A 28,000-nucleotide genomic window follows, 5' to 3' on the forward strand; every position below is an offset into this window, starting at 1 on the left:
TATGTACAACATCGCCTGAAGCAGTGTGCCTAGTGTAACAATGGAATGTCCTGTTGAAAACTCAGCCAAAGTACCAGCTCAGGGACAACATCTTGAAGGGTTGGGTGCTGTCCTTCAGGATCTGTATGTGTACCCAGTGGCTGATAACTATTTTTGTGTCTCCAGAGATTAGACCACATGAGCATAGGAAGCAAGAGGTAGGACTGAATCTCCATCACCTCCTGCTCCCATGTTTTAGGCTCCAGTGGATTAGAAGTTCTGGTTGGACCTGGAGACAGAATATGTCCATCAGGAAACAGACTAAAGGCTGTTTCTGAACAACCATATGGTCACTTTGGACTCCTGCTAGTGGATGAACAGGCAAATAAAGCAGTTAAGCAATACTGCCCCCTGGGATACTTGATCTTGTCTACCATGAGGCAGTTAGGGGTGTTGATGCTCAGTGAAACTCAGTGGGTTTACTGGAACAACAACTGGTGTTTCCGTGCTCCTTGATAACTGACTCTTCCCTGTTAGCAGACAAATTTCAAGTCTGTTTTCTTCATCTCTGATGTTAGCACCAAAATAGCTGTATTTAATGTTGATCAGAGGTTCTTAAGATTGATATGAAAAATTAAAAAATGACATTATATATTAAGATTTATAGTTTGAGCTCTGTTTATTCAGTTTTAGTTCTTTTTTTATGAGTTATGTATTTGGTACTATAAAAATAGAATTGGGAGAACAAGAATATGAAGACCTAAGATATTCCAATTCCCTACTCCATGTAATAGCTAAACATTATCTTAAGGTATAGGAAAAAATGCTTTCCACATGAAAAAATGCACACATGTGTATGTAAACACACATATATGTATTTATGTCAGAAATAGCAAAAATATATTAATCATGGTATCAGTGCCTTCCTGTACCTGTTGTCTCCCCACCAGGAATTTGTCAAGGTTCTCTCCACTGGATACTTTGTATCACCTCCAAATTATTTCACCAAATACTCTTTATTACTTTTTATGTTTATGCCTAAAAAGTTCTCCCTGATGCCATGTTCCACTCTCTACCCTTAACTTCAGTGCTGAACTCATCATAAAATCATGAGTTTGTTTTCCTCTTTAGACTTACCTACAAAAAGGATTGTGCTTAAAAAAAAAACCAAAAACTAGCACAGTGCCAGACTTGAGAGGTTTCAATGAATGAATTATGTGGTATAGTTAATTATTGCTGTTTTGCGTTTATTTATCCTTTTAAAGGAATGAACCGAAAAATCAATGATTGTAAATACTTTTTAGCAATCAGAGATATATCTGGAAGAATGTAGAGGCCTTCTTACAGATGTAGAAAGTTTGAGAACAAAGTTTATGGTGAAAGAATTTCATGAACGCATTTGTAATTTTATCACTGGTTTGAATCAGTATATACTTACAGAGAGTTTATGTTCAATTTCAGATTGCAGAGGAGGGATCCACCGTTTCGTGTGTAGTGGAGCGAACCAGAGGAGCCCTGGATTATGTGCATGTTTTTTACACTATTTCACAGATCGAATCTGATGGTGTTAATTACCTTGTTGATGATTTTGCTAATGTCAGTGGAAGTATCACATTCCTTCCTTGGCAGAGATCAGAGGTAAACCCTACCTTCTTTCTTTCTTTAAATACCTCTTGGGAAGCTTCTCCTTATCCATTTGTTGTGTAATTTATTTTTAGCGTCCTGCTTTTTAAACAATTTAGAATATTTAGGTGATTAGGTATATCTCATGGTCTAAAATATTTTGTATTTATTTTTGCAAAAGAAACATTAAGAATGTTGAATAATGTGTGTTATAATTTTGTCACTGTTTTAGTCGCCAAGTTGAGTCTGACTCTTGTGATTCCATGGACTGTAGCCCACACACTGCTCTGTCCAAGGGATTTTGCAGGCAAGAATACTGAGTAGGTTTCCTCCATTTCCTTCTCCAGGGGATCTTCTTGACCCAGGATCAAACCTGCCTCTCCTGCATTGGCATTCTTTACCACTGAGCCACCAGTTATAGTTTTACCTATTGTTTAATCTACATATAATAGAAATGGTATAGCTTGAAGGTTTATCATTACATGTTTTTTATTACCAATACAGTGAGAAACTGCAAAATTCTTAATGCTTAAAAATTCAGTACTATTAAGAATTCTGTCAGTCAGCCAAGAGGAACTCTTTTAAATGTAATCTCATTTTATTTTTAAATTTGGAAAAATAGGTAATTTTTCTTTGTTTTGAAAGTAAAAGATCGCCAGTTTTACCAAAAACTTGCTGTGAACCAGAGTCTGATTTCTGAATATATACTTCAGAAATAAGTGACAATTCTTATAAGTGAAATCAAAATGAGACCTTCTCCTGTATCAGAAATTTTCTTACATTCTTTTAGTCTTGTATGTTGGAATATTCGTATCAGCATATTTTTTCATTAGAAATATAGATAGCTTATAGGTCATCAGTGATAAATAGCATAAATATTTAAGACTTGGAAATGTAATCTTTGAAGAAATTTTTAAGGGACTTAGGCGTTGACTGGATGAAAAAGATAAAATTAGGGCAAACTTAAAATATTCTTAAGATTTAAAGAGTTAAAGCTCAAGAAGAGTGGCCGAATGTCTATACTTTGGGGAAAGAAGGAAAAATGTTAAAACAAAAGTTCCCCAAAAGCAGTCTGAGGAGAGAGTGATGATAAATATTTTTACTGATATTTGATAAAATGAGGACTATGAGTAAATTTTCATGAGGCTGAAATCATTCAATTTAAAGGACTATTTTTGGATGTTTTTTTCATTTCTCTTTTGGATTTGAAATACTCAGATCAAATAATAATAGCAATATGTGGTGATTTTTTAATGTTCCTCCTTGGAAAACAGAGTTGATCCTCAAATTTTTCTACTGGAAAATTTGCCAACTATGAAATAAAGGTGTAACTGGGAACCACTGTTTTATAAAGTGGGTTCACATATATTTTGGAAGAGATAAGAGTTAATAAATAAGATTTTGGTTAGGCAAATAGTCATATATGCTGCTGTCAAGATTTATTTAAAGTAATTTCTTCAATCATTTTACAAGTACTTTGAAAAATAAATTGACCTTTTTTTTTTAATTTTTATTTTTACTTTATTTTACTTTACAATACTGTATTGGTTTTGCCGTACATTGCCATGAATCCACCACGGGTGTACATGCATTCCCAAACATGAACCCCCCTCCCACCTCCCTCCCCATAACTTTAAAGCAACGGTGAAAGCACTGAATAAAGGTGTTGGTTTACAGCGCCATGCCTGCTGAATCTGCAGCAGCCTCTCAGTCTTACCAAGCCAGAGACTGCATCCTGGGGTGTTTGCTGATGCTCTGTGACTGTGCTTTCCAGCACAGACAGCAGTAGTTTTGCTGTTGCTTTCTAGATATCTGAGGGAGTGTATTTAAAAGTATACTTAAGTTGCATCCAGAAATGTAGCTGCCAGAGAGTCTAAAAGTATGTGTTTGTGTTTGCCACAATGCAAGAACTTGAAATGTGTTTTTAAAGGGTCTATTAGTTATGAAATCAATTTAGTGAGTTATGATCAAAATTTTAAAAATAGAATAGAAAGTAGAAAGTATAGCAAAATAAAGGGAAACACTGATTTATATACTGAGTCCCTATGTGAAATACATTTATAGCTTGATATGGTCTTCAGTTTGAAACTCTTCATTTCACTAAAATGAGCAGTTACTTTGGTATCATTCAACACTTGAAAAACTATTCATTGCTTCATTTTTAATGGACAGCTTGATGTTTGGTGTTGCTTTTCGTAGTAACATTTGTCAGCTTGCTTTATGGGGCGAGATGTGTTGAATCTTAAGTCTACTTTTTGTTTTCTCTAGCTCAAGAACAATGACAAGCGTTGAGTAGAAGTGTCAGTTTTATGCTTCTCCTCTGAGCACACTGGCCATTCCATATATTACTTTATTAATTAAAATTCTGATCAAAATGAACATCAAAACCAAATTCAGATTCTCTTAGGCCTAGTGCTAGAAAAACTACATTAGAAAAAAGGCTCTCCAAATGATTTTAGGCCCAACGACTAGTGTTTGAAACTTGCATTTGGAGTTACAGTCTGTTTTCAGACGGTTGTCACCTTCCTTTCTCGAAGAAACCAGGAAATCATACGTCATTCCTTCCTGTCCATCACTCCCTTTGCTGAGTCTTTAAGATCTGGGTCTTTTGTTTCCAGAACAAATCTCAAATCCATCTCTTTTTCTCATCTCCTTTGTCCCTGCACTAGTTTAGAACCTCAGTATTTCTGGTCCGTCACCTCCTAGTTCAGCCCTTTGCACCCCTTTCTGGCTCCGTTCACTCTGTTTACTTTTTGCCTTGGTACTGATTCTAAAACACAGTTCTCATTTTGTCTGTCTCCTGCTTATGATTCTTCAGTTTTGCTTTACTCTCTATGGAATGAAGTTCATTTTTCTAATGATTCCTGACAGGTCCCTATAATCTTGACCTCTGTTTATCCATCCAGCCTTCCCTCCCGCTCCAGCCTTAGTGTCTAATTGTAGTTCCCCAGATATCTTATTCTTTCATGCTCTTGTTTCTTTTACTTGCCCTTCCCCATAATTACTTACAACTACAACTAATTCATTAAGACTTGCTTCAAACCTGTCTATTGTAAAACCTTTACTAGATAGAGGCTTCCCTGGTGGCTCAGGGGAAAAGAATCCACCTGTAATACAGGAAATGCAATACAGGAGACATGGGTAGAGCAGATTGTTTTGTTCTCAGTTTATTTTGTACAAAACTCCATGACATTTTTACATTGCATTTTAAATGTTTTTCCACAGGTCTCTCTCCTACAGAAGACTCTAAGTCTTTGGACTAGAAATTGCCCATTGTAGATGTCAACATGCTTGTTCAGTTAATAGAAGAGAGAGGAATCATTTTTTCACTTTTAATTTTGACTTACATTTTGCAGAGCATGGCTGAATTATTGCTATTTCTTTTCCAAATGTTTTTTGGGTAGTTTTTGTATGCCAGACTTCGAGGGTCTATTGTAAATCTGTTTTCTAGCACGCTACCTCTAGGTATGTCAGACTTTCCTTAGGCAGTAACTAGACATGTTGCCCTTTTCTACAATCTTACCATATCCTAACAGATAATGTGCAATTCCTTAAGTAGGAGTTCTATACCCTGAGGTTGGTAATACTGCTGTCTTTGGTACAAAGAATATATGAAATGGGTATATCACTATATCACATATGCTATGATATTAATACGCAACTAGGATATTTTTATACAGAAAATATTACTGTTCAGTACCCATTATTGATTAAAGAGTTAATTTCTCAGATCTTTCTCTTTCTCTCACTCTGTGTTTTGATGTATAGGTTTTTGTGGAAATCTCTCATGTGAGAAAGTAACTTCAGTTGGCTGCTTTATTTTCTTCTGGTTGAATGGTAAATAATTTCTATTTGCATCATTGCTTAGTGCCTCTGGATTTTTGTATTTAAAGGTCCTGAATATTTATGTCCTTGATGATGATATTCCTGAGCTTAATGAGTATTTCCGTGTGACCTTGGTTTCTGCGATTCCTGGAGATGGGAAAATAGGTTCGACTCCCACCAGTGGTGCAAGCATAGACCCTGAAAAGGAAACAACAGATATCACCATCAAAGCGAGTGATCATCCATATGGTAACCAAGGCTTTGTGCAGGAATAATCTTCCCTTCTCTGGGTATACTTGCTCTTGTTAAGAGTTTAAGGGACTTTTGCAAATGATTGAAAAATCATTTGGGTCTCTAACCTTCTAAGCTCTTGAACTTCTAAGCTGCCATTTTGAGGGACGATGTGTATGAAATATAAGAACCAATTTCTAAAGTTTAAAAATATATTTTATAAAGTATATGCAGGATTATTTTAAGTGAAAATCAAAATATTTTTATTCATGGCTATCAAAAGTTTTAGTTTTAAAAACTATCCTACTGTGATATGTTAACACCTGATTGAAGTACTTTGTAATTTATGTTTTGTTCGACTTCAAGAAGTAGAGTTATCACTGTCTGTTTGTATTCATTTCTTTTGGTCTTATGCTGAAAAGTGATAATTTTCTTAGTTGGGTGACTGTAACAGATGTCTGTTATAAGTTGAGACTATTTTCTGCACTGAAAAGTAGTAGTTCTTTTGTAGGAAACCATCCAAAAAAAATCTGTGTAGGAAACATGGGAAGTTCTTCAACTCATTTTCATACTTAAATTAAAAAAAAAAATGAATTGCAGTCCTTTGGGGTGCCATTAATTTTGTTTTGCTATATGTTTAAGGATGAATTCTAGAGACCAATATATGAGTAAATGTGTGATAATATATATTGTAAAACTCCATCACTGTTCTTTTTATTGACGTTTCCTTTAAAAAAAAGTTTTCTTTGGATAGAGACAAGGAAAATTGTCATTTTAGTTTTTAATATCCTGAAAGCTTCCTACCATATTCTGTGTCAAAAGCACGTTAATCAAATCATCACTGAGGTCTTTTCTAAAGGAGAGCCCTCTGAATTTTATCCTGGTAATCAAAATAATTGTGTAAGATTGTTTCAAGTGTGTATGAAATTCTTCCACAGATAACTGAGGCAAATATGCCCTGCTTCTCTTTGTATCTGCCAGGCTTGCTACAGTTCTCCACTGGGCCGCCTCCGCAGCCTGAGGACACAATGACCCTGCCTGCAAGCAGTGTTCCCCACGTCACTGTGCGGGAGGAAGATGGAGAAGTTAGGTTGTTGGTCGTCCGTGCACAAGGGCTCCTGGGGAGGGTTCTGGCAGAATATAGAACAGTGTCACTGACAGCGTTCAGTCCTGAAGACTACCAGGTAAATCCCTTCATCCTTTTGAAGCAGCACATACGCTTGTAGAACAGACACAGTCCCCTTCGAGGATTGCAAGGGGCTTGGCACTATACGTGCAACTTATTAAACAAGGAAAAGAAGCATTGATGGTTTGATATTTATGTGAAGCCTTTAAATTTATGTGAATTTAAAGTATTTCCATCCCCCAAAGTCTGACACTTAAATAGCTATCCTATTGATTTCAATGGCACCCCACTCCAATACTCTTGCCTGGAAAATCCTATGGATGGAGGAGCCCAGTAGGCTGCAGTCCATGGGGTCACTAAGAGTCGGACACGACTGAGCGACTTCACTTTCGCTTTTCGCTTTCATGTATTGGAGAAGGACATGGCAATCCACTCCAGTGTTCTTGCCTGGAGAATCCCAGGGACAGGGGAGCCCGGTGGGCTGCCGTCTGTGGGGTCGCACAGAGTCGGACACGAGTGAAGTGACTTAGCATTGATTTCTCTCGTCCAGTTTATCTGTCATAGTCTTCATCATGTTATTTTAATCTTCTAGATTTTAATCATATGTATTTAAAAATTTTGTTTTGTACACATTTTAAATCCCCTTGTCTGTGTCTGTCGAACACAACCAAAATTGTAAAAAAATTATATGTCTATGTCATTTCAATTTTAATTTTTTTCTCCAAGTGAGAACCTGTGTGGTACTGGCAAAAAAAAGAAAACCAGTTTGGAAACTGGGTTTAAACTGAGCTTCTAAATGTGTGGCCTAACGGAGACTCAGTCTTTCCTAACCTGTTTCCTTATTGGTAAGAGAGAGAAATTATCTGTTGGGCAGGTCACCCTGAGGATTGATGGCAGTTTTAAGTGTCATGTACTGTATGTGGCACATATATGGCAACCCTGAATGACTGTTATGTAGTCTTATTATCACCACCTCTCATATTAAGTGAATGCTCATAATTTCTTCTTGGCTGTACTTCACAGGAAGTATTTTATTTCCTTCAACATTTGTTTTCCCAAAGAATCTTTTTCTTTAAATTTAATATTAATTATCTTGGTTTCCCTTTTATTCCTAATAAGACCTGTACAAGGTTATAGTCTTCAGTAATTTGTGCATACTTTTTCTCCCAAATTCCAGAAAACTTGGCTAAGTGAATTCAATTAATTTCGGCCGTATTGCAGTTGGCAAAGTTTTCTGATTTTTTTTTTAACAAGTTATATTTCTCTTGCCCTGACATTTATTTCATCTTTAGCTAGTTTGGTATGAAATACCTTCCATGGGGCATCTCAACTCAGCTTAGAGCTGTCTTCTCTGCATTCTCTTAAAGAAATACTTTAGTTTTATACTGATGTTCTTTTAAAAAAAATTTTTTTTAGCTTTATTGAGGTATAGTTGACAAAATTATATATATTTAAGATTTACAACTTGATATTTTGATACACATATACTGTGTGAAATACTTACCACTGTCAAGCTAATTAATATATCCATCACCTCACATAGATAATGTTTTCTTTCCCTTCCTTCCTTCCCTCCTTTCTCACTTTCTTTCAGAAAGTTTAAGATCTACCATCTTAGCAGATTTCAGGTGTACAGTATAGTACTGCTCCAGAACTTATTCACCTTGCATTTCTGAAACTTTGGAAGTATCCTTTGGTAAACATCTCCTTATTTTCCCCTTCCCCCAGTTCCTGGCAAGCACTGTTCTAGGCTGGTCTCTGCTTCTGTGAGTTTGACTCTTTTAGATTCCACATATTAGTGAGATCATGAAGTATTTGTCTCTCTGTGTCTGGCTTATTTTACCTAGCATGATGTTCTCTAGGTTCATCCCAGTTGTTGTATATGACAGAATCTACTTCTTTTTCTTGTTTGTGCCACTTGGCATGTGGGATCTTAGTTCCCCAACCAGAGACGGAACCCACACCCCCTCCCTGGAAGGTGGATTCTTAATCACTGGCCCACCAGGGAAGACCCCTTCTTTTCTTAAGGCTGAATAATATTCTGTTCTTTCTGTCAGTCAGTGTATTTATGAATCTATATAATTTTCTTTTTTCATCTGCTGACAGACGTTTAGGTTGTATATCTTGGCTGCTGTGAATAATGCTTCAGTGAACATGGAAATATAGCTGTCTCCTCGAAATAGTAAATTTATATCCTTTAGTGAGTTTATATCCAGCAAATATATATCCTGGACATATATCCAGGAGTGTAATTGCTGGATCATATGACAGTTCTATGTTTAGTTTTTTGAGAAACCTCCTTACTGTTTTCCGCTGTGGTTGTACCGATTTGCATTCCCACCAGTAGCGTATGAGGGTTCCCTTTTCTCCACATCCTTGACAACATTTGTTATTTGTGCTGTTTTTGATGTCAGCCATCCTGACGGGTGTTGAGGTGATATCTCATTGTGGTTTTGATTTGCATTTCCCTGATGATTGGCGATGTTGAGCATCTTTTCATGTGCTTGTACATCTACATTCCTCTTTAGAAAACATCTGTTCAGTTCCTTAGCCCATTTTTAAATTGAGGTGTTTTTTTAATGTTGAGTTGTCTGAATTGTATATATATGTTGGATATTAATCTGTTATTTGTCATATTATTTGGAAAAAATTTCTCTTATTTGATAGGTTGTATTTTCATTCTGTGGGTGGTTTCCTTTGCTGTGCAAAAGCTTGGAAGTTTTATTAGTTTTGACTTGTTTACTTTTGCTTTCATTGGTTTTTGTGTCTGTTTTTGTGCCAGTACCACACTGTTTTGATTACTGTAGCTTTCTAGTATAGTCTGAAGTCAGGGAATGTGATTTCTTCGGCTCTGTCCTTCTCAAGATTGTTTTGGCTATTTGAGGTCTTCTGTGTTTCAGACAAATTCTAAAATTATTTGTTGAATAAAAGGGGTGAGAGTAGGCATCCTTGTCTTGTTTCTTATCTTAGAGGAAATGCTTTCTGCTTCCTCCATTGAGTATGCTGTTAGTTGTGGATTTGACATATATGGCCATCTTCAATCTCCAGTTGGATTATCATTTTCTTTAATAACTAAAACAAAATGAGAAAAGATGTTCTTATCCTCCATAACTGTCAGAAAGTTAATACCTTTGGAGACCTTTCTGAGAGTTTTCAGGCTATGAGCTGCTGAATGAATGTTGTGTTAGCAGGCAAGAAAACAATATGCATCTTGTACATCTCCATTAGAACTCCTGGATGATCAGGTCCCTTGTCAGTTAGCAGTGATATTTTGGAAGGGATTTTTTTTTTTTTTCTGAGAAGTAGCTCTCCACGTTAGGCTTAAATATTTAGTAAACTATGTTGTTAACAGATGTGCTGTCATCCTGACTTTAGGGTTCCATTTATAGAGCACAGGTATGGTAGGTTTAGCATCATTCTTAAGAGCCCTCGGATTTGTGGAATGGTAATGGGCATTTACTTCAACTTAAAGTTACCAGCTGCATTAGCCCTTAATAAGAAAGTTAGTCTGTCTTTTGAAGCTTTGAATCTTGCCATTGACTTCTTTCTAGTTTTGAAGGTCTTCGATGGTGTTTTCTTCCAATGTTAGGTTGTTTTATTTACATTGAAAGCCTCTTTAGTTTAGCCACCTTCATTAATTATCTTAGCTAGATCTCCTGGATAACTTGCTGCAGCTTTTGCATCAGCACTTGCAGTTTCACCTTGTACTTCTGTGTTGTGGAGTTGGCATCTTTCTGTCAACCTTATGAACTAACCTCTGATAGCTTCAGACCTTTTTTCTGCAGCTTTCTCACCTCCCTCAGCCTTTATGGAATTGAAGAGAGTTAGGGCCTTTTGTGGATTAGGGTTTAGTTTAAGAGAATGTTGTGACTTGCTTGATCTTCTATCTACACCACTAAAACTTTCTCCATATCATCAATAGGCTGTTTTGTTTTCTTATCATTTATGTGTTCACTGAAGTAGCACTTTTAATTTCCTTCAAGAACTTTTCCTTTGCATTTAAAACTTAGCTAACTATCTGGCTGAAGGGGTATGGGTTTTGGCCTATCTCAGCTTTTGACATGCCTTTCTCATTAAGCTTAATAATCATTTCTAATTTTTGATTTAAAGTGAGAAACATATGACTCTTCCTGTCACTTGAACACTTAGAAGTCATTGTAGGGTTACTTATAAGCCAAGTTTCAATATTGTTGTATCTAAGGAAATAGGAGGCCCCAGGAGAAGGAGCAAGATTGGGGAGTGGATAGTCAGTGGAGCAGTCAGAACACACGCGACATGTATTAAATTAGCTATTTTCTATTGGTGTCTTTCCCTATGCCTCCAAACAATTATAATAGTAATATCAAAGGTCACAGATCACAATAGAAAATATAACAATTATGACAAAATTTGAACTATGGCAGATATTACCAGAATGTGACACAGAGACATGAAGTGAGCAAACACTATTGGAAAAAATGGTACCAGATAAACTTGTTCTGTGCAGGGTTGCCACACACTGTTAATTTGTAAACAAACAAACAAACAAACAAACAAAAAAACTGTCTGCAATGTATAATAAAGTTAAGTGGAATAAAATAAGGTCTGCCAGTAGAACTTTGGGAGTTGGAAACATATACATGACATTAAAAGCTTAGAATATAGTATAGCCTTGTCTAGAGATAGAGTCTAGAGAGAATCTGATGAAGAATGGCTTTTTCAGGTCCTAGGAGAATGTTAAAATTGCAAAGAACACAAGGATGAGCCAAAAAAGTAGAAAAAACAGAAAGTGTGATATCATGGAATACCAGAGAGTGAGGGAGTGGCCATTGTGTAAGATATTGCTAGGGTTAAATACTGTGGTTTCCTAAGACAGGCAAATGTTATTTCTGTTGTTAAGACTTGTAGAATTACTCCTCTGATAACTGGACACTAGGCAAAGGTACTTTTTTTCTCTTGAGCCTGCAATATGTCTCTTATAGCCACTGTTTTCTATCCTGTGCTTAACACTCTTTCTGGAGTATATTCATGGAGATAGAGATACGTCTTGACTATTTTTGAGTCCTAAGCATCCTAAATGATGTCATGCGTATGCTATGTGTTTGAAGATATTGTAAAAAAATTAATCAATGAGTGATTAAGTGGATTGGTACTTGGGTTCCTCAGTTTAGTTTTAGGATCATTAATTGTCCCACAGGATGAAATATAGTTGTCCACAAAAACCTAACCACAGAAAAATTTAAACGTCTTTAAAATTTATTCTCATGACTTGAGGGGAAAATGCTTATATTAGGTAATGGGAGAAAAAAAAGACCTTAAGACTTCAAGTAATTCTTTATTTTTCTCTTTGTTATGAATTTTTCTGATGGGAAATCTATGTTATGACTTTCATTTGAGTATGATCAAAGAATGATTAATGCCCAGTGGATCAATATTTATTATTGCTAGGGGAAATTTTTGGAATGAAAATGCCATTATTATTATTATACCCTAGTATTTAAATTACTCAGTGATGTAAACTGCATAGTTCTCAGGATACTTAATCAAAGGAATTTCATATATCTCATTGAATTAATTTTTTAGGAATCTGTGGATTTTACCTGTACAGATTTATTTGCCTTAATAGTTTTTTGATGAATAGGCAAGTAAGAGAAATAAAAATCCAACTACTTTATTTAGTTTGAGGGTATTTACTTAGAATTTATATTAATCACTGTTCATAGCCATTTAAATGTTTTCAATTTTAGATTTATCTTCATCTGTTTCAGTATTTATAACAATCTGGGGCATAGTAAACATTCTCATCTTATACATTCATACACAAAATAATTATAATCTAATGAACAAACCTTTTATTTATATTTCAGAGTGTTGCTGGTACCTTAGAATTTCAACCAGGAGAAAGATTTAAGTACATTTCTGTAAATATCACTGATAATTCTATTCCTGAATTGGAGAAATCCTTTAAAGTTGAGTTGTTAAACTTGGAAGGAGGAGGTAAGAATGGTGACTCAAAAATATCAAATGTTTACTTGTCCACTCACCATGATAGTGGATTAAGTAAATAAGTTTCTTTTGAATTAACCTATTGTGCTGGTTTTCCCTCTTTCAGTATCCTTTGGTCTTTTCCTAAAGTTGATGTGCTTTTACAGTGAAATAATTTAATTATACCGAATCACCAAATTATAGTTATCATTCATAGTAGGTACCTCTAAAATCATCTCTCCTTCTTTCTCATTTCAGTTTTCACAGTAGCTCCTTTAGCTATATCCAGTTGTAGAATAGATCAAAATTAATCCCTTTAGGAAACCTGTTATGAAGTAATTATCAATAAAGCAGGTTAACAATATTCTCATTTCTAATATACTGAAAACTCTGATTTATCACAGACTTTTGGAGTCAAAAATCCATTTTGTGGCAAAACTCCTCTGTATTGAAGAGAGGCTGCTTATCGTCTTTATTTGTCCCAGATAGATTAACTGTATATGTTTCTTTGCAGAAGTATCACTGTGTTTGATTATCAGGTGCTGCTGGGGGTTTATAGAATACATGAGATGTGTACCTTATTATCTTTATAAGTGTAAGAATTTGAGAGTTGGTATTCATCAGATCAGTCTCTTCCCTTACAAAAGCTGGTATTATTATCTTGTTATTATTTTTTGTTTTGATGAGGAAAGTCATAGTACTGAATAAGCCATCCAAGGGGGAGAAATTGGGTAGGACAGAAATACTAAGATTGTCTTTTAGTATTAATGAGACTTTGGGGTAAATATGACAGAATTTCCCCGTGTTTTCCTTCCCTATTCTCCCAAAGCGCAGGTGAAACCAAAGGAGAGGACAAGTCAGGGAAATGATTAAATAGCACCACAGCTTGGTTGACTACATAAAACAGCGAAAGTAAGCTGGACACCCTGCTGGGCTGGTGTCATGTAACAGTAGCAGCTTTGCTTGTCTCAAAGAGACAAGTCCTCCCATTTCCAGATCGTTATTTTCATGAAAGGACTTCGTTAATCAGAAGTCACTGTAAAGTATTTGAAAAGTTGTTTTTTGTATTACTTCTAGCGAAAACTACTTGGGTAATAGAGAAAATGTTAGTGAGCCTTACCTAATATTGATTGATAAGGAACATCAGATTTTCTTTAGAAATTCTATTTGTGATCATAGTGTTTACTTGTGATTTTATAGAGGAACTTCCTTCTACATCTCTAGAATATATATTGTTGTGTATTATTGGGCATGAGTACTCATTTGAAAACCAATTTTGCACTGTCCTAAGCTGGCAGTACTGCCAGAGAATCTGATCCTCCCAGCCCACCTTGAGTGGGGATTGGAGGTAGAGGAACCTAGATGCTGGCCTCCATTCCTCGAGTCATAGCTGGACTGCCTAAGAGGTGAAATAGCTTGTAGAACTAAGCTTTTGTGGGGAACAAAGGAGAAATCCTTATTCCACAGTTTCGCCTGTAAGACCCATTCTACATATGACAGCCACCCGAGTAGGTGTTCAATGCTAGTCAGGGTACATTGGGATTAAATTTCGCCCCTCTTCCTTGTAACCTGTGGTTAATGCGAAAGCAGAGCCATGCACTGGATATTCCCTGGAATCCGTTGACTGTTTCAGGTTTTGGGTGTCATCAGTTCTCATGTCTGGTGTTTCCCAGACCCGGGCAGGGGAAGCCTGGAAGAAGCCTGGAAGAGCAGGGCAGACCTTAGGCTCACATGTCAATCACGGATATGGTAGAAGCACATAGTGTGGATGGCATCTTGCTCCTCTTATTCCTTTTCCACCACTGCCCTTCTGCCTTCTTTGTTTGCAAATTATTACTTGGTAAAATAATGGTTGGCTTCTGAGATGTAGTGGAAGTAAAGTTAGAACCAGTCTTGATATATTGCCAAGGTCCCTCATTTTCTACGATATCCTTTATTTGGTTTTTACAGCAGTTCTGTATAAAAAGCAGCAGGCACCTTTTATAGGTGAGAAAAGTGAGGTGCCAAGGGCTTTCATGACTGGCTGAAGGTTTTACAGCTGGTGTCTGTCACAGCCAGGGCTGAAGCCGAGGTTTCTAGACCACTTGTCTAGATGCCGAAATGTGAGAACTTAAGTGTATGGCTAGAGGGAAATATTAGATGCATTTCCCCAATTTTTGAATTAGTTGTTATAAGTGGGCTTTTCTGGTGGCTCAGATGGTAAAGAATCCGTCTGCAACGTAGGAGACCCAGGTTTGATCCCTGGAGAAGGGAATGGCTCCCCACTCCAGTACTGTTGTCTGGAGAATCCCACGGACAGAGGAGCCTGGTGGGCTATACTCCATGGGATTGCAAAAAGTCAGACGTGACTGAGTGGCTAACACACATAGTGTTGTAAGTGGGAAGGTGACTGTCACAGGTTTATAGCACTAAGTATAGGCTGATAGATACACACAAATATTTAAAAATGTTTATATAAATGATGAAAACAATTTACACTGCTATAAAGGGGAAATTTAAAAATAAAGCTAGTTAAATTGGCAGAAATGGGAAGTGCCAGTTGCAACCTATGTAGAATATTTTCCTGAAGCTATGAATGAACGTTTTATAACTTGGTAGCTTGACTAGTGTTATACCATTACCACCTAATCTGTTTTATTTGAAAGAATGCATGTCTAGTATTTCTGAATTTTCCTCTTCGCTGGATATGTTTTAAGAACTCTCAATTTTCTCCTTGTGTCAATGTGTGTTGTGTGGGTCGTGACTCTGTGTTTCTCCTTGTGAAGTGCCTGAACTCTTTAGGGTTGATGGCAGTGGTAGTGGTGATGGGGACATGGAATTCTTCCTTCCAGCTAATCACAAACGTGGTAAGCAGCTATTCCAAGGCCCTTTACTATTCTGCATTTTAACTTTTCTTTTTAGAGACAACAATACTAACCATTTATCGATATCCGCTATATGCAGGTCCTTTGTATAGTTTGTCCCATTAAGCAGCACAGCTTTAGCGAGTATTATTTGCTCCACGCTGTTACAAGTCAGCTGGAGAGTGATCAAGTCAGAAGCAAATCCTGTCTGCCTCTGAAACTCAGACTCTCCTCCTCTCTTTGTGAACCTAATGCAGTTTCCTGATTCTAATTATAACAGAAATTTTGCTTGGTACCATTTACAAAAGTGATCATTGAAAAAGCTTTTACATAGCTTTGAGTACCTAAAAAACAGATAAATAGAATATTTATATTTTCATGTAAAATGTGTCATACTGGTTTTCTTTACAACAGCAAGTGAGTCATTATATGCTGCATTTAATAAAACGCATGGGAAAGAGAAATTAAGAAGAAAATAAATGGGGAGAATAAATTGCCAATTTACTGAAGGAAATATTGAAAAGAGGATGCCTTTTGAATTAGATGTATATATAAATATAGTTCAGCTTTTTTTACCTCAAATATTTTTTCATATAAAGAGACAATACATAGACTATTTGTTTTTCTTTAGGGGGAACTCTTTCTAACCCTCAAAAAGATTCCTTTTGAAGAATGCACAAAACATTCCTTTTTCACAGTGTCAGGTTTTATATTTTCGTTTCAGAAGTTGTTACCACCCCTCTCATTCCTAACTTCTGCCAATGTCTCCTGTAACTTCTATATTTAATTACTGTCCTAATTTTAGGATTCCTTATTGTCTTGTCCACATATTTAATGTTCAACGTAAAAGCAGAACATACTTCCTAGGACAAAAGTACTTCTTTGTTTAGACTTTGGCATCTTTTTAGTTATAGGACTGGACTCTGTGAGACCAGGAAAGATAGATCTATTATATCATAATATGATGAAAATAGGAGTAGAATTACTGCACATTTGGAAGCCAAGAATCTATGCAGTCAGGTTGGTGAAAATCATAGAAAAACTACTGTTTTATAAAGGTAGGAGTCATTTTGGCTCATGTTCTTCCAAGGTCAGCAAAGGTCGTGAGAGACTTTCCTCCTATGCTCTGTGTGGAAGAATGTTCTCTTTCATAGAGAAGAAAAAGAAAAACAAGTTTTCCTTATTCATCTTCAAGTGCTTATACAGCACTTGTATGTCACGTTGGAGCCCAAACAGAGGAAGGTCATAAAAGCACGAATATTGTGGCAGCCATTTGTGTCTGCCTTTCTTTCTAAAGCAAATTAGAACACACTCAGTGAATGGTACAACTCTTTTCAAAAAGTTGTTCCTTGCTTTTCCCTTTGGTTTGTGAATTACTGATTAACATTTTCTTCTGTTTGTTGGAACTTATTCATGCAGCCAGTCTAGGAGTGGCTTCCCAAATTCTAGTGACAATTGCAGCCTCTGACCATGCTCATGGTGTATTTGAATTTAGCCCTGAGTCACTTGCTGTCAGTGGAACTGAACCAGAAGATGGATACAGTACTGTTATATTCAGTGTGAGTACATTCTTTCCTCCAGTTGTAGACCTTTTCTGTTTTTTTTTAAACACTGTTTTATTGTATTATTAAGGTATACTTTATGTTAATTTTTTTCTATGGAAGTGGAGGGGACTGAATCTGTTGCAGGAAGAGGGACCCCTTCCAGGGCCCGAAACTGGGCTCTTGTCTAACACTCAAAAATGAATTCTTCCGAGGAGACACACGTGCTGACAAAGCAAGAGATTTTATTGGGAAAGGGCACCCGGGGGGAGAGCAGTAGGGTAAGGGAACCCAGGAGAACTGCTCTCCCGCATGGCTCGCAGTCGGGTTTTATGGTGATGGGATTAGTTTCCGGGTGGTCTTTGGCCAGTCATTCTAATTCAGAGTCTTTCCTGGTGGTGCACGCATTGCTCAGCCAAGATGGATGCTAGCGAGAGGGATTCTGGGAAGTGGACGGACACGTGGTGTCTCCTTTAGACCTTTCCTGAACTCTTCCAGTTGGTGGTGGCTTATTAGTTCCATATTCCTTACTGGGATCTCCTGTCATAAAACAACTCATGCAAATGGTTACTATGGTACCTGGCCAGAGTGGGCGGTTTCGATCAGTGTGCTTCCCCTAACAAATCTAGTAGCACAGACAATTCAAATTGATAATTAAACAGTGATTTGTCTTTTGTCTTTGTATTTCATTTTGCATACATTGTGATTCTGAGGATTCCTGACTCTTTAAGAAGTATCTATTAATATAAAAGTATAGTTTTCTATCTTAATTCAGATGGACTGTGGCAACATCTCCAAATTCTAATTGACTTACTACAACAAAGATCTGTTTTTCACCCATGTTTTATGTCCCATCTGAAGTTGGCTGTCATCAATCACTTAGGACTAAGAGTTGCAAAGGCTATAACTCAATAGATACTTCTGTCTCCACTGACTGGGGAGATGTGGTTGGGGGAAACTGCACGTTTGGCTTTTCAGCTTCTTTCTGGAGGTCATTCACAGCATTTCCATTTAACTTCTTTGGTCAAAACATGTTGCATGACAACACAAAAGTAATTGGGTAGAGAAGTGTAATCCTGGCTTGTATCTTTCCCAAAAGGAAAGAAAATGCAAAACATTTGTGAATAGCAATAATAATACCATCTCTATGTAGTCTGTGTGTGGGGGGGGAGGGGGGGTATGTATATGTGTTTCTACTCTACATTCATCCAGTAGGAGTTAAGGCTTCTATTGTTAGATAATTTAGAGGAGCCAGAAGCTTGGTCATTGTCTTCAGATTTTATTCAAAGGATGAAGAAAGATCACTCAAAATATATCTTTTCTGTATTCTTATGGCAGATCTGCAGTAAACTGTTGTGGAATAAATTAAACAGCTTTAGAAAGGATAATTAAATCCTCAAGAAAGAAAGGAAAAAGGATTCAGGGAAAGCATCAAGTTTATAAAGAAATTTTTAAATAAAAATTCCTGTCTCTAATTGAATCAGCATTTTTATTTTAAGTATAAAAATTACTTTTAGTTGGGACTTAACTTGAAGTCTGGCTTTCCTGGTGGCTCAGACAGTACAGAATCTGCCTGCAATGCAGGAGACCCGGGTTTGATCCCTGGGTTGGGAAGATCTCCTGGAGAAGGAAATGGCAGCCCACTCCAGTATTCTTGCCTGGGGAATTCCATGGACAGAGGAGCCTGGCAGGCTTCAGTCCATGAGGTTGCAGAGTTGGATAAGACTGAGCGACTAACACTACAGTAACTTAAAGTGATTTAAAAAAAAAAAGATTTTTCATTCTTTTTAACATACTATTGACAAAAGCATTTCTTGCTTCTTAAATATATAACCTTGGGTCGAGTGCATTTTTTGGTGAATTTTTGTTTTCCATAGTATATTGAAATTAAATATAGTCTGTTTTAAAAGATGAGTCTTATGGCTAACTTTTCAGAAAAATTATCAGTCATCTATTCCTTACAATAAAGTGTATACCATCTTTGCAGGAAATGTAAACATTTTCATGGATGTACAATATAATACACTGTTAATTGCATTTGCTTTATTACTGATATATGTTGTAGTTGCAGAAATGATACAGCTGCAGTTTAGTTAGAAGATAAGCATGTTCCTTCAATCTGTCATTTCATACAATAGTCATTTTAAGTGGGACTCCCTGAGGGTCTTCAAAGATGGGTAGTGCATTGCCTTCAGGAACCTTATATTCTTCAGAACAGCTTATATAAAATAAAATTACAAATTAATAACCTGTTGTTTTGTATATCCAAACCTCTAAGTTGGTGGGTTTAATGCCTGTTTTAACATATTTTAATATTAAATATTTTAAAGATTATGAGAAGTCATGGGGCTCTGTCTCGAGTGATTTTGCTTTGGAGCATAGACTCTGACCCTGACGGCGATCTGGCCTTCACCTCTGGCAATGTCACATTTGAGATTGGACAGAAGAGCGCCAACATCACAGTGGAAATATTGCCTGATGAAGATCCAGAACTGGATAAAACATTCTCTGTGACCATCCTCAGCGTCTCCAGTGGCTCTCTAGGCATTCATACTAACGCCACACTAATTGTTTTGGCTAGTGATGATCCTTACGGGGTCTTCATCTTTTCTGAGAAAAATAGACCTATTAAAGTGGAGGAAGCAACCCAGAACATCACATTGTCAATAATAAGGTTAAAAGGCCTCTTGGGAAAAGTTAAAGTCACATATGCAACACTGGATGATATGGAAAAGCCACCTCATTTTCCACCTAATTTAGCCAGAGCAACTCAAGGGAAAGACTATATACCAGCTTCTGGATTTGCTGTTTTTAGAGCCAATCAGAGTGAGGCAACAATAACTGTTTCAGTCTTGGATGATGATGAGCCAGAAAGGTCGGAGTCTTTGTTTGTTGAACTACTCAACTCTACTTTAACAGAGAAAGTGCAGAATCGCCCAAGTAAGTAACCATTAGTGTGTTGTTTTTATTATTAGAGGTAAGAATTCTGAAACAAATTAAGAATTCGGTATAGTAAAAGTATTCTGTAAAAATAGTAAGCTCTAACTTTACTAGCATCCTCTTACAAAAGTTTATAAGGCAAATGGAAGTAGGATGTGTGAAAATGTGCTGTCATGTTTTAAAACTGTTATAGTCCCATACTAAATTTTTAGAAATGCTTATGGAATCTGGTATGACTGATATCTCATACTATTTGTACTAGATATCGTAGCTTCTGGAACCTTCTGAAATCAATCTGGGGTTCCAAGGACAGTCCTGGTAGCAAGATCCTGAGTCTCTTTCACCTTGATCCACCCTAGATGATTCCTTAACCAACAGAGTCTCTTTGTATCAGTGGGAAGCAGTACAGAGAGATGGTGGATCTGGCAACTGCATGAGGGAAGGGGGAGAGGGCTGTATAGTAGTGAGAAGACTTTGGGAGTGATCCTGAAAGTTGAGATGAAGGCCCTGGTTGGGAATAAGAATGAGGAATGAGGGGTGAGTGATGACCTGTGTTGGGCAGAGGATCTGGCTCTGCAGCTTCTATTTGGACAGAGCAGCCTTTCCCCCTGGGGTCATGGCTCAGTAGCTTTGGAGGGAGTGGGGGCTGCTGTCACAGAGCCGGCCTGAGCTGGGGGCTCACAGTAGCTTGTTTGTTAGTCACATCTCTCTCTGAAGACCTATAACTTTAGATAGGGGATTTTATATAAAGAGAAGAATCTAGATTTCCTAGAATAAGGCAGTAAGAAAAGGAAAGAAGATTGGTGATATTAATTTAATATCAATTTAATGTCAGTTTTAGAATAACATTTATAAATATGATATTAAGTAGATATCTTTTAAAATATAATAAAACTATCTTAAGAAAATTGGAATTAAATAGTCGAAAGAGTTGAGATCTACATGTTGACTATGTTCTACCATTTAGATTAAGATTTCTTACAAGTGTATTTTGTCACCTTACTGATACATGTGAGCACCATTCTTGCCCACATTGTAATTGTAGTCCAGGGCTGTAAAAGGAAAGTTGCTTTTTTAGGATAACTGCTATCGTTGAATTTTTAGATTACAGTCAGGGTTAAAATTCTCACACAGTAACCTATCCCTTGTTTTGTTAGCATGATTTAGCATCAATTACCATAGCAATACATTGCCCTAAAACCCAGTAAGTAGTCTTAGTAAGAATTATAAAGGGGCTTTCCAGGTGGTGCAGTGGTAAAGAATCCGCCTGCCAATGCAGGACACCCAGGAGATGCCAGTTGAATCCCTGGGTCAGGAAGATCCCCTGGAGGAGGAAATGGCAACCCACTCCAGTATTCTTGCCTGAAAAATTCCATGGACAGAGGAGCCTGGTGGACTACAGTCTCTGGGGTCACAAAGAGTTGGACACGACTGAGCGACTGACTACAAGAATTATATGGTATAGCCCACTTTTCAAGGAACTGCAGTTTACTAAGTGAGCTAGAAGTAAAACCGGGTAGAAGGATCACAGGTAGCAGTGGCTAGCTAGGAGCTGTGGATGCTGGTGTCAGATAACTTAGGTCCAAGTGTATCATAATAAATTGTTGCCCAAAAGCTTTTAAAGCCTAAGTTTCCTTATCTATAGTTCAGACTTATTATGGAGATTAAATATGATAATACAGGTGAAAATGAATATAGGGTCTGGCATATGGTAAGCATTAAATAAATGTGAACAATTATTAATAAAGTGGTATATGCAGGATATCACTGTGCTGTGGATTGGGAGAAACAGTCAACGTGTGTTTGTTTATGCTGGATATGTTCCTGGAACCATGCAGCATACTTGGGGAAACTCAAGACTCAGCATAAGCTGTGAAGTGAAACAGTTAAAGAACAATTAAGTGCATTAGAAAGGAAACAGTAAATGTCATTAAAAATGAAGAAAAAGAATAATTCAGTGCAAATCTATGTGATACGGTCTGAGTTTTAATAGGTAGAATCACACACTTTGAGGAAACAGTGTGAGAGGAGCGGTGATGATCTGGCAGAGGGCAGGACGAACAGTCGTGGGTGGAGGAAGGTTATCTACCTGGTTTGCTGAGGAATTGCAGAAAGGGAGCTGCAGCTTGCTAAACCCTTACATGATGTCTCTAAAATGTGTCCAGCAGGTTCTCGTCTAATGCCTTAGCTGACTACCTCATCCTCTTTGCACCTCTGATTCCTTATCTGTAAGACATGGACAGTGTTACCCACCACACAGAGATGGTATGGGAATTAAATTACTGGATGTTAGGAAAGTGCTTGAACAATGCCCGTCAAGTAGTGCACACGCATAAAATGTCATCTGCTGCTGCAGCCCTGGGTTACTGCTGTTTTCCCCCAATGTAGTTGAATTTAATTATATCGATTTACAGTTTGTGATTTTAACTATATAATTTAGTGTGACCTGGAACTGTTTATCTTTGAAATTAAATGATAAACAAGTCATTACTTGTTTTAGATTACATTATCTGAAAATACTGAATTTTATTCATTGTCACATGCTTTCAAATACCACCATAGTTGGAAATGTTCTAAATATGAACTCAAAATTGTTTACTTGTAATATGAGCCTGCTGATGCTTCATTTGTGTCAAAGTTCATAAGAATTGTTTTGGCAAGGGTGCTAAGTCAGAATTGAATCTAGAAGGCAAGTCAGGGAGAGTTTGTGGAGGGTCTTAAATGCCTTCAAAATAAGTTTTGTGCTCCCTAAAATCAGTGGCAAATAAGATGAGATTCTTAAAGATAGGCTTAGAAGTATAGCAGTGAAAGCATAGGTAAGCACACTCTTTCTATACCAGCTTTGGCATGACTATTAATTGAGATGGCGCAGGGGGAATAGGTTTGTGGGGAAGGACAGAGAGAGGCAGTAATTGAATTGGAGTGTGATGATATTCAGCTCCTCTTCGAGGACAAGGAACTAAATGACTTTCCTGCTCAATTTTGTAACTGTAGTGGCTTAAAAAAATTTATAGCATGCTGGTTACTAATTGGAAGAGCATAATTCTGTAAGTTTCATCGTTATCTGTTATAATTTTATGTGAAGTGATGATTAATTATCTTCTAATCATGTTTTCTTTTGAGAAATTTCAAATACCTATTAAAATAATCCTTGTAGGGTAATTATTCCTTTGCTATAATAAAAATCACCCTAGAAGTTACAGGGAAGTAGGAACTTTGTTTATTTTTGTATCCCCAACGTCTAAATTCATGCTGGTACATAGTAATCGATAAATATTTTTGATATAAATAGTAGAAAACACAAAATGATAACCCCATTTGTTTCACGGATCTTGCTGCGGCTTCTTTAAAAATTTTTTTTTATTGAAGTATAGTGGATTTACCGTGTTCTGTTCATTACTGCTGTATAGCAAAGTGATACACACACACCCCACACATACATTCTTTTTCATATTCTTTTCCATTATGGTTTATCACAGGATGTTAATCATAGTTCTCTCTGTTATATAGTAGGATCTGTTGTTTATCCATTCTATAAATTGGCTGAGGCTTCTTGATGACGTTTGACGAGTTGTTAGATTTTTGATGTATTAGTTTTTCTTCTTTCTTTCAGTTCCAAACTCTCCACGCCTAGGGCCTAAGGTAGAAGCTATTGCTCAGTTAATTATCATTGCCAATGATGATGCCTTCGGAATTCTTCAGCTCTCAGCACCAGTTGTTCGAGTAGCAGAAAATCATGTTGGACCCATTATCAATGTGACAAGAACAGGAGGAGCATTTGCAGATGTTTCTGTGAAGTTTAAAGCTGTGCCAATAACTGCAGTAGCCGGTGAGAAAAGACATCTAAGGAGCAGTGAAGTGTTTTGAGGGAAATTGTATCCTTGATTAACAAAGCCAGTCAAAGATGTAGTGAGAAAAATCAACCAGAAAGCAATAATACCTTTGCATCTTTTTAAGGCACAGATCTAGACTTTTTATTATGTATTTATGACATTGATTTTGCAGAATTTGTGAAAACAGCTGGCAAATTGTATATGAATTTAAAAGGTTAATATGCACAAACCAATAAAAAGTAAACCAAGGAAGGCATTGTTAGGCTTTCTCCCTGAGTACTTTTAGGTTTTTGGAAGGGATTCATGTGTAAATAATAATGAGGAATGCAGGATAAAACGTGCAGCTGTATAATTGCAGTATTGCCAACAGTTATGTCTCTCAACTCATTTATTCTATTGTTTGTTTATTTATGAAAAACATGGTAGAGACAGTTATTAACATTAACTATTTTATGTATAAGCAGAAGGATTTTATTGTCAAATGCAAACATTAGGAGACAGTCTTCTTTCGTAGTTCAGTTATGGCCTCTTAGGGAGTTTTGCCTACGAGCTATTCAGTTAGAACCTTTTTAGTGTGCACTCAAAAGTCATGCGGAGGAGGCAGTGGCACCCCACTCCAGTACTCTTGCCTGGAAAATCCCATGGACGGAGGAGCCTGGTAGGCTGCAGTCCATGGGGTCGCAAAGAGTTGGACACAACTGAGCGGCTTAGCAGCAGCAGCAGCAGCAGCAGCAGCAGCAAAGGTCATGAGTGTGAATGGATAGGATAACCCGATTGATATTTTGAAATAAATCATTTGGATGTGACGCTGCTTGAAAAGGAAATAAAGCAGGCTTACCTAGTCCCTGCTGTGTGTATGAATGACGTGAGTGTGTGTATGTGTGAGTGTGTGTGTGTGTGAGTGAGTGTGTATGTGTATGGGGGAGTATAGCCCAGAGGAATATACAGAGGGCTTTACACTTTGACAGTTTGTGAGGATTGATCCGTGTTCTAGGAAATTAGCCTATAAAGTCCATAAGTGCGTGCATGCTAAGTCACTTCAGTCATGTCCAACTCTTTGCGACCCTGATGGCCTGTAGCCTACCAGACTCCCGTCTTTCCCTGGGATTCTCCAGGCAAGAATACCGGAGGGGGCTGCCATGCTTCTCTAGGGGATCTTCCTGACCTCAGGGACTGAACCTGCATCTCTACCTCTCTCTTTTCCTCATTTGCTGTTTGACCAGAGGCAAAGCCACCCTGAGTGATATGCTTTTGCCGTTGTTGTTCAGTCATGTCCGACTCTTTGTGACCCCCATGAACGGTAGCACGCCACGCTCCTCTGTCCTCCACTGTCTCCTGGTGGTGTTGATGGTCAGTCGCTAAGTCATGCCTGACCCTTTGTGACCCCATGGACTGAAGCACGCCAAGTTTCCCTGTCCTTTATTATCTCCAGGAGTTTGCTCAAATTCGTGTCCATTGAGTCACTAATGCCATCCAACCATCACATCCTGTGTCACCCTCTTCTCCTCTTGCCCTTAATCTTCTCCAGCATCAGGGTCCTTTTCAGTGAGTCAACCCTTCACATCAGATGGCCAAAGTATTGGAGCTTCAGCTTCAGCATCATCCATTCAATGAATGTTCAGGACTGATTTCCATTAGGATTGACTGGTTTGATCACCTTACTGTCCAAGGGACTGTCAAGAGTCTTCTCCAACACCACAATTCAAAAGCATCAATTCTTCGGTGCTCATCCTTTATAGTCCAGATCTCACATCCATACATGACTAAACTGGAAAAACCATAGCTTTGACTAGATGGACTTTGGTTAAAGTGATGTCTCTAGTTTTTAATATGCTGTCTAGGTTTGTCATACCTTTTCTTCTAAGGAGCAAGGGTCTTTTAATTTCGTGGCTGCAGTCACTGTCTGCAGTGATTTTGGAGCCCAAGAAAATAGTCTGTCACCGTTTCCACTGTTTGCCCATCTATTTGCATGAAGTGATAGGACCGGATGCCATGATGTTAGTTTTTTGAGTGTTGAATTTTAAGCCAGCTTTTTCATTGTCTTCTTTCACCCTCATCAAGAGACTCTTTAGTTCCTCTTTACTTTCTGCCATTAAAGTGGTATCATCTGCATTTCTGAGGTTATTGATATTTCTCCTGGCAGTCTTGATTCCAGCTTGTGATTCATCCAGCCTGGCATTTTGCATGAATTAATGGCACTCTGCTTAGAATTTAAATAAGAGAGATGACAACATGCAGCCTTGTCATACCCCTTTCCCAATTTGGAACCAGTCCATTGTTCCTGTTCTGTTCCAACTGTTGCTTCTTGACGCACATACAGATTTCTCAGGAAGCAGGTTAGGTGGTCTGGTATTCCCATCTCTGAAGGAATTTTCCACAGTTTGTTGTGATGCATAGTCAATGGCTTTAGCATAGTCAGTGAAGCTGAAGTAGATGTTTTCTGGACTTCCCTTGCTTTTTCTATGATCCAACGGATGTTGGCAATTTGATCTCTATTTCCTCTGCCTCTTTGAACTTTGCTTTTACGTCTGGAAGTTCTTGGTTCATGAACTGCTGAAGCCTGGTTTGAAGGATTTTGAGCATTACCTTGCAGGCATGTGAAATGAGGGCAATTGTATGGTAGTCTGAACATTCTTTTGCTTTGCTCTTTTTTTGATTCGGAATGAAAACTAGGTCTTTTCCAGTCCTGTGACCACTGCTGTTTTCTAAGTTTGCTGCCGTATTCAGTACAGCACTTTCACAGCATCATCTTTTAGGATTTGAAATAGCTCAGCTGGAATTCTGTCACATCCACTAGCTTTGTTCATAGTGATTCTTGCTAAGGCCCTCTTGACTTCACACACCAGGATATCCAGCTGTAGGTGAGTGACCGCACCATCCTGCTTATCCAGGTCATTAAGACCTTTCTTCTATAGCTCTTTTTTTGTGTTATTGCCACCTCTTCCTAATCTCATTTGGTTCTGTTAGGTCCTTACTGTTTCAGTCCTTTATTGTGTCCATTCTTGCATGAAATGTTCCCTTGATATCTCCAGTTTTCTTGAAGAGATCTCTAGTCTTTCCCATTCTGTTGTTTTCCTCTACTTCTTGGCACTGTTTTTTTTTTTTTTTTTTTTTTTTTAAGATGATCTTCCTCTCTCTCCTTGCTATTCTCTGGGACTCTACGTTCAGTTGGGTGTATCTTTTCCTTTCTCCCTTGCCTTTCACTTCTTTTCTTTTCTCAGCTATTTGAAAAGCCTCCTCAGACAACCACTTTGGCTTCTTGCATTTCTTCTTCTTTGGGGTTTGGCCATCATCTCCTGTATAATGTGTTGAACCTCTGTCCATAGTTCTTCAGGCACTCTGTCTATCAGATCTAATCCCTTGAATCTATTTGTCACTTCCATGGTATAATCCTAAGGAATTTGATTTAGGTCATACATGAATAGTCTAGTAGTTTTCCCTACTTTCTTCTTAAGCCTGAATTTTGCAATGAGGAGCTCATGGTCTGAGCCACAGTCAGCTCCAGGTCTTGTTTTTGCTGACTGGATAGAGCTTCTCCATCTTTGACAAAGAACATAGTCAGTCTGATTTCATATTGATCATCTGGTGATGTTTATGTGCAAATTCATCTCTTTTGTTGTTGGAAAAAGATGTTTATTATGACCAGCATGTTCTCTTGACAAAACTCTGTTAGTGTTTGCCTGGCTTCATTTTCTACTCCAAGGCCAAACCTGCCGCTTACTCTGGGTGTCTCTTGATTTCCTACTTTTACATTTCAATCCCCTATGATGAAAAGGAAATCTTTTTTGGTGTGAATTCTAGTAGGTGTTGTAGGTCTTCATAGAACCATTCAACTTTGGCTTCTTTGACATCAGTGGTTGGGGCAGAGACTTGATTACTGTGATATTGAATGGTTTTTCTTGGAAACAAACCGAGATTGTTCCATCATTTTTGAGATTGCACCCAAGTACTGCATTTTGGACTATTCTGCCGACTATGAGGGCTACTCCATTTCTTCTAAGTGTTTTCTTGCCCACAGTAATAGATATAATAGTTCTGAATTAAATTTGCCCATTCCCATCCATTTTAGTTCACTGATTCCTAAGTTGTTAATAT

At 37.5% G+C, this 28,000-nt stretch overlaps 1 protein-coding gene across 1 annotated transcript in view; it reads left to right on the forward strand.

The window, feature by feature from the left end:
- ADGRV1 (adhesion G protein-coupled receptor V1) overlaps nt 1-28,000 on the forward strand; it is a 537,422-nt gene that overhangs the window by 71,719 nt on the left and 437,703 nt on the right. Inside the window, exons 22-29 of the mRNA XM_068981126.1 lie at nt 1,441-1,617; nt 5,496-5,676; nt 6,640-6,842; nt 12,631-12,760; nt 15,514-15,594; nt 17,011-17,150; nt 19,463-20,072; nt 23,686-23,901. Coding sequence (XP_068837227.1) covers nt 1,441-1,617; nt 5,496-5,676; nt 6,640-6,842; nt 12,631-12,760; nt 15,514-15,594; nt 17,011-17,150; nt 19,463-20,072; nt 23,686-23,901 — 1,738 coding nt within the window. The remainder of the gene's footprint in view (nt 1-1,440; nt 1,618-5,495; nt 5,677-6,639; nt 6,843-12,630; nt 12,761-15,513; nt 15,595-17,010; nt 17,151-19,462; nt 20,073-23,685; nt 23,902-28,000) is intronic.

Source organism: Capricornis sumatraensis, chromosome 9 (genome assembly GCF_032405125.1).
Source record: "Capricornis sumatraensis isolate serow.1 chromosome 9, serow.2, whole genome shotgun sequence".
NCBI classification, from domain to species: Eukaryota; Metazoa; Chordata; class Mammalia; order Artiodactyla; family Bovidae; genus Capricornis; species Capricornis sumatraensis.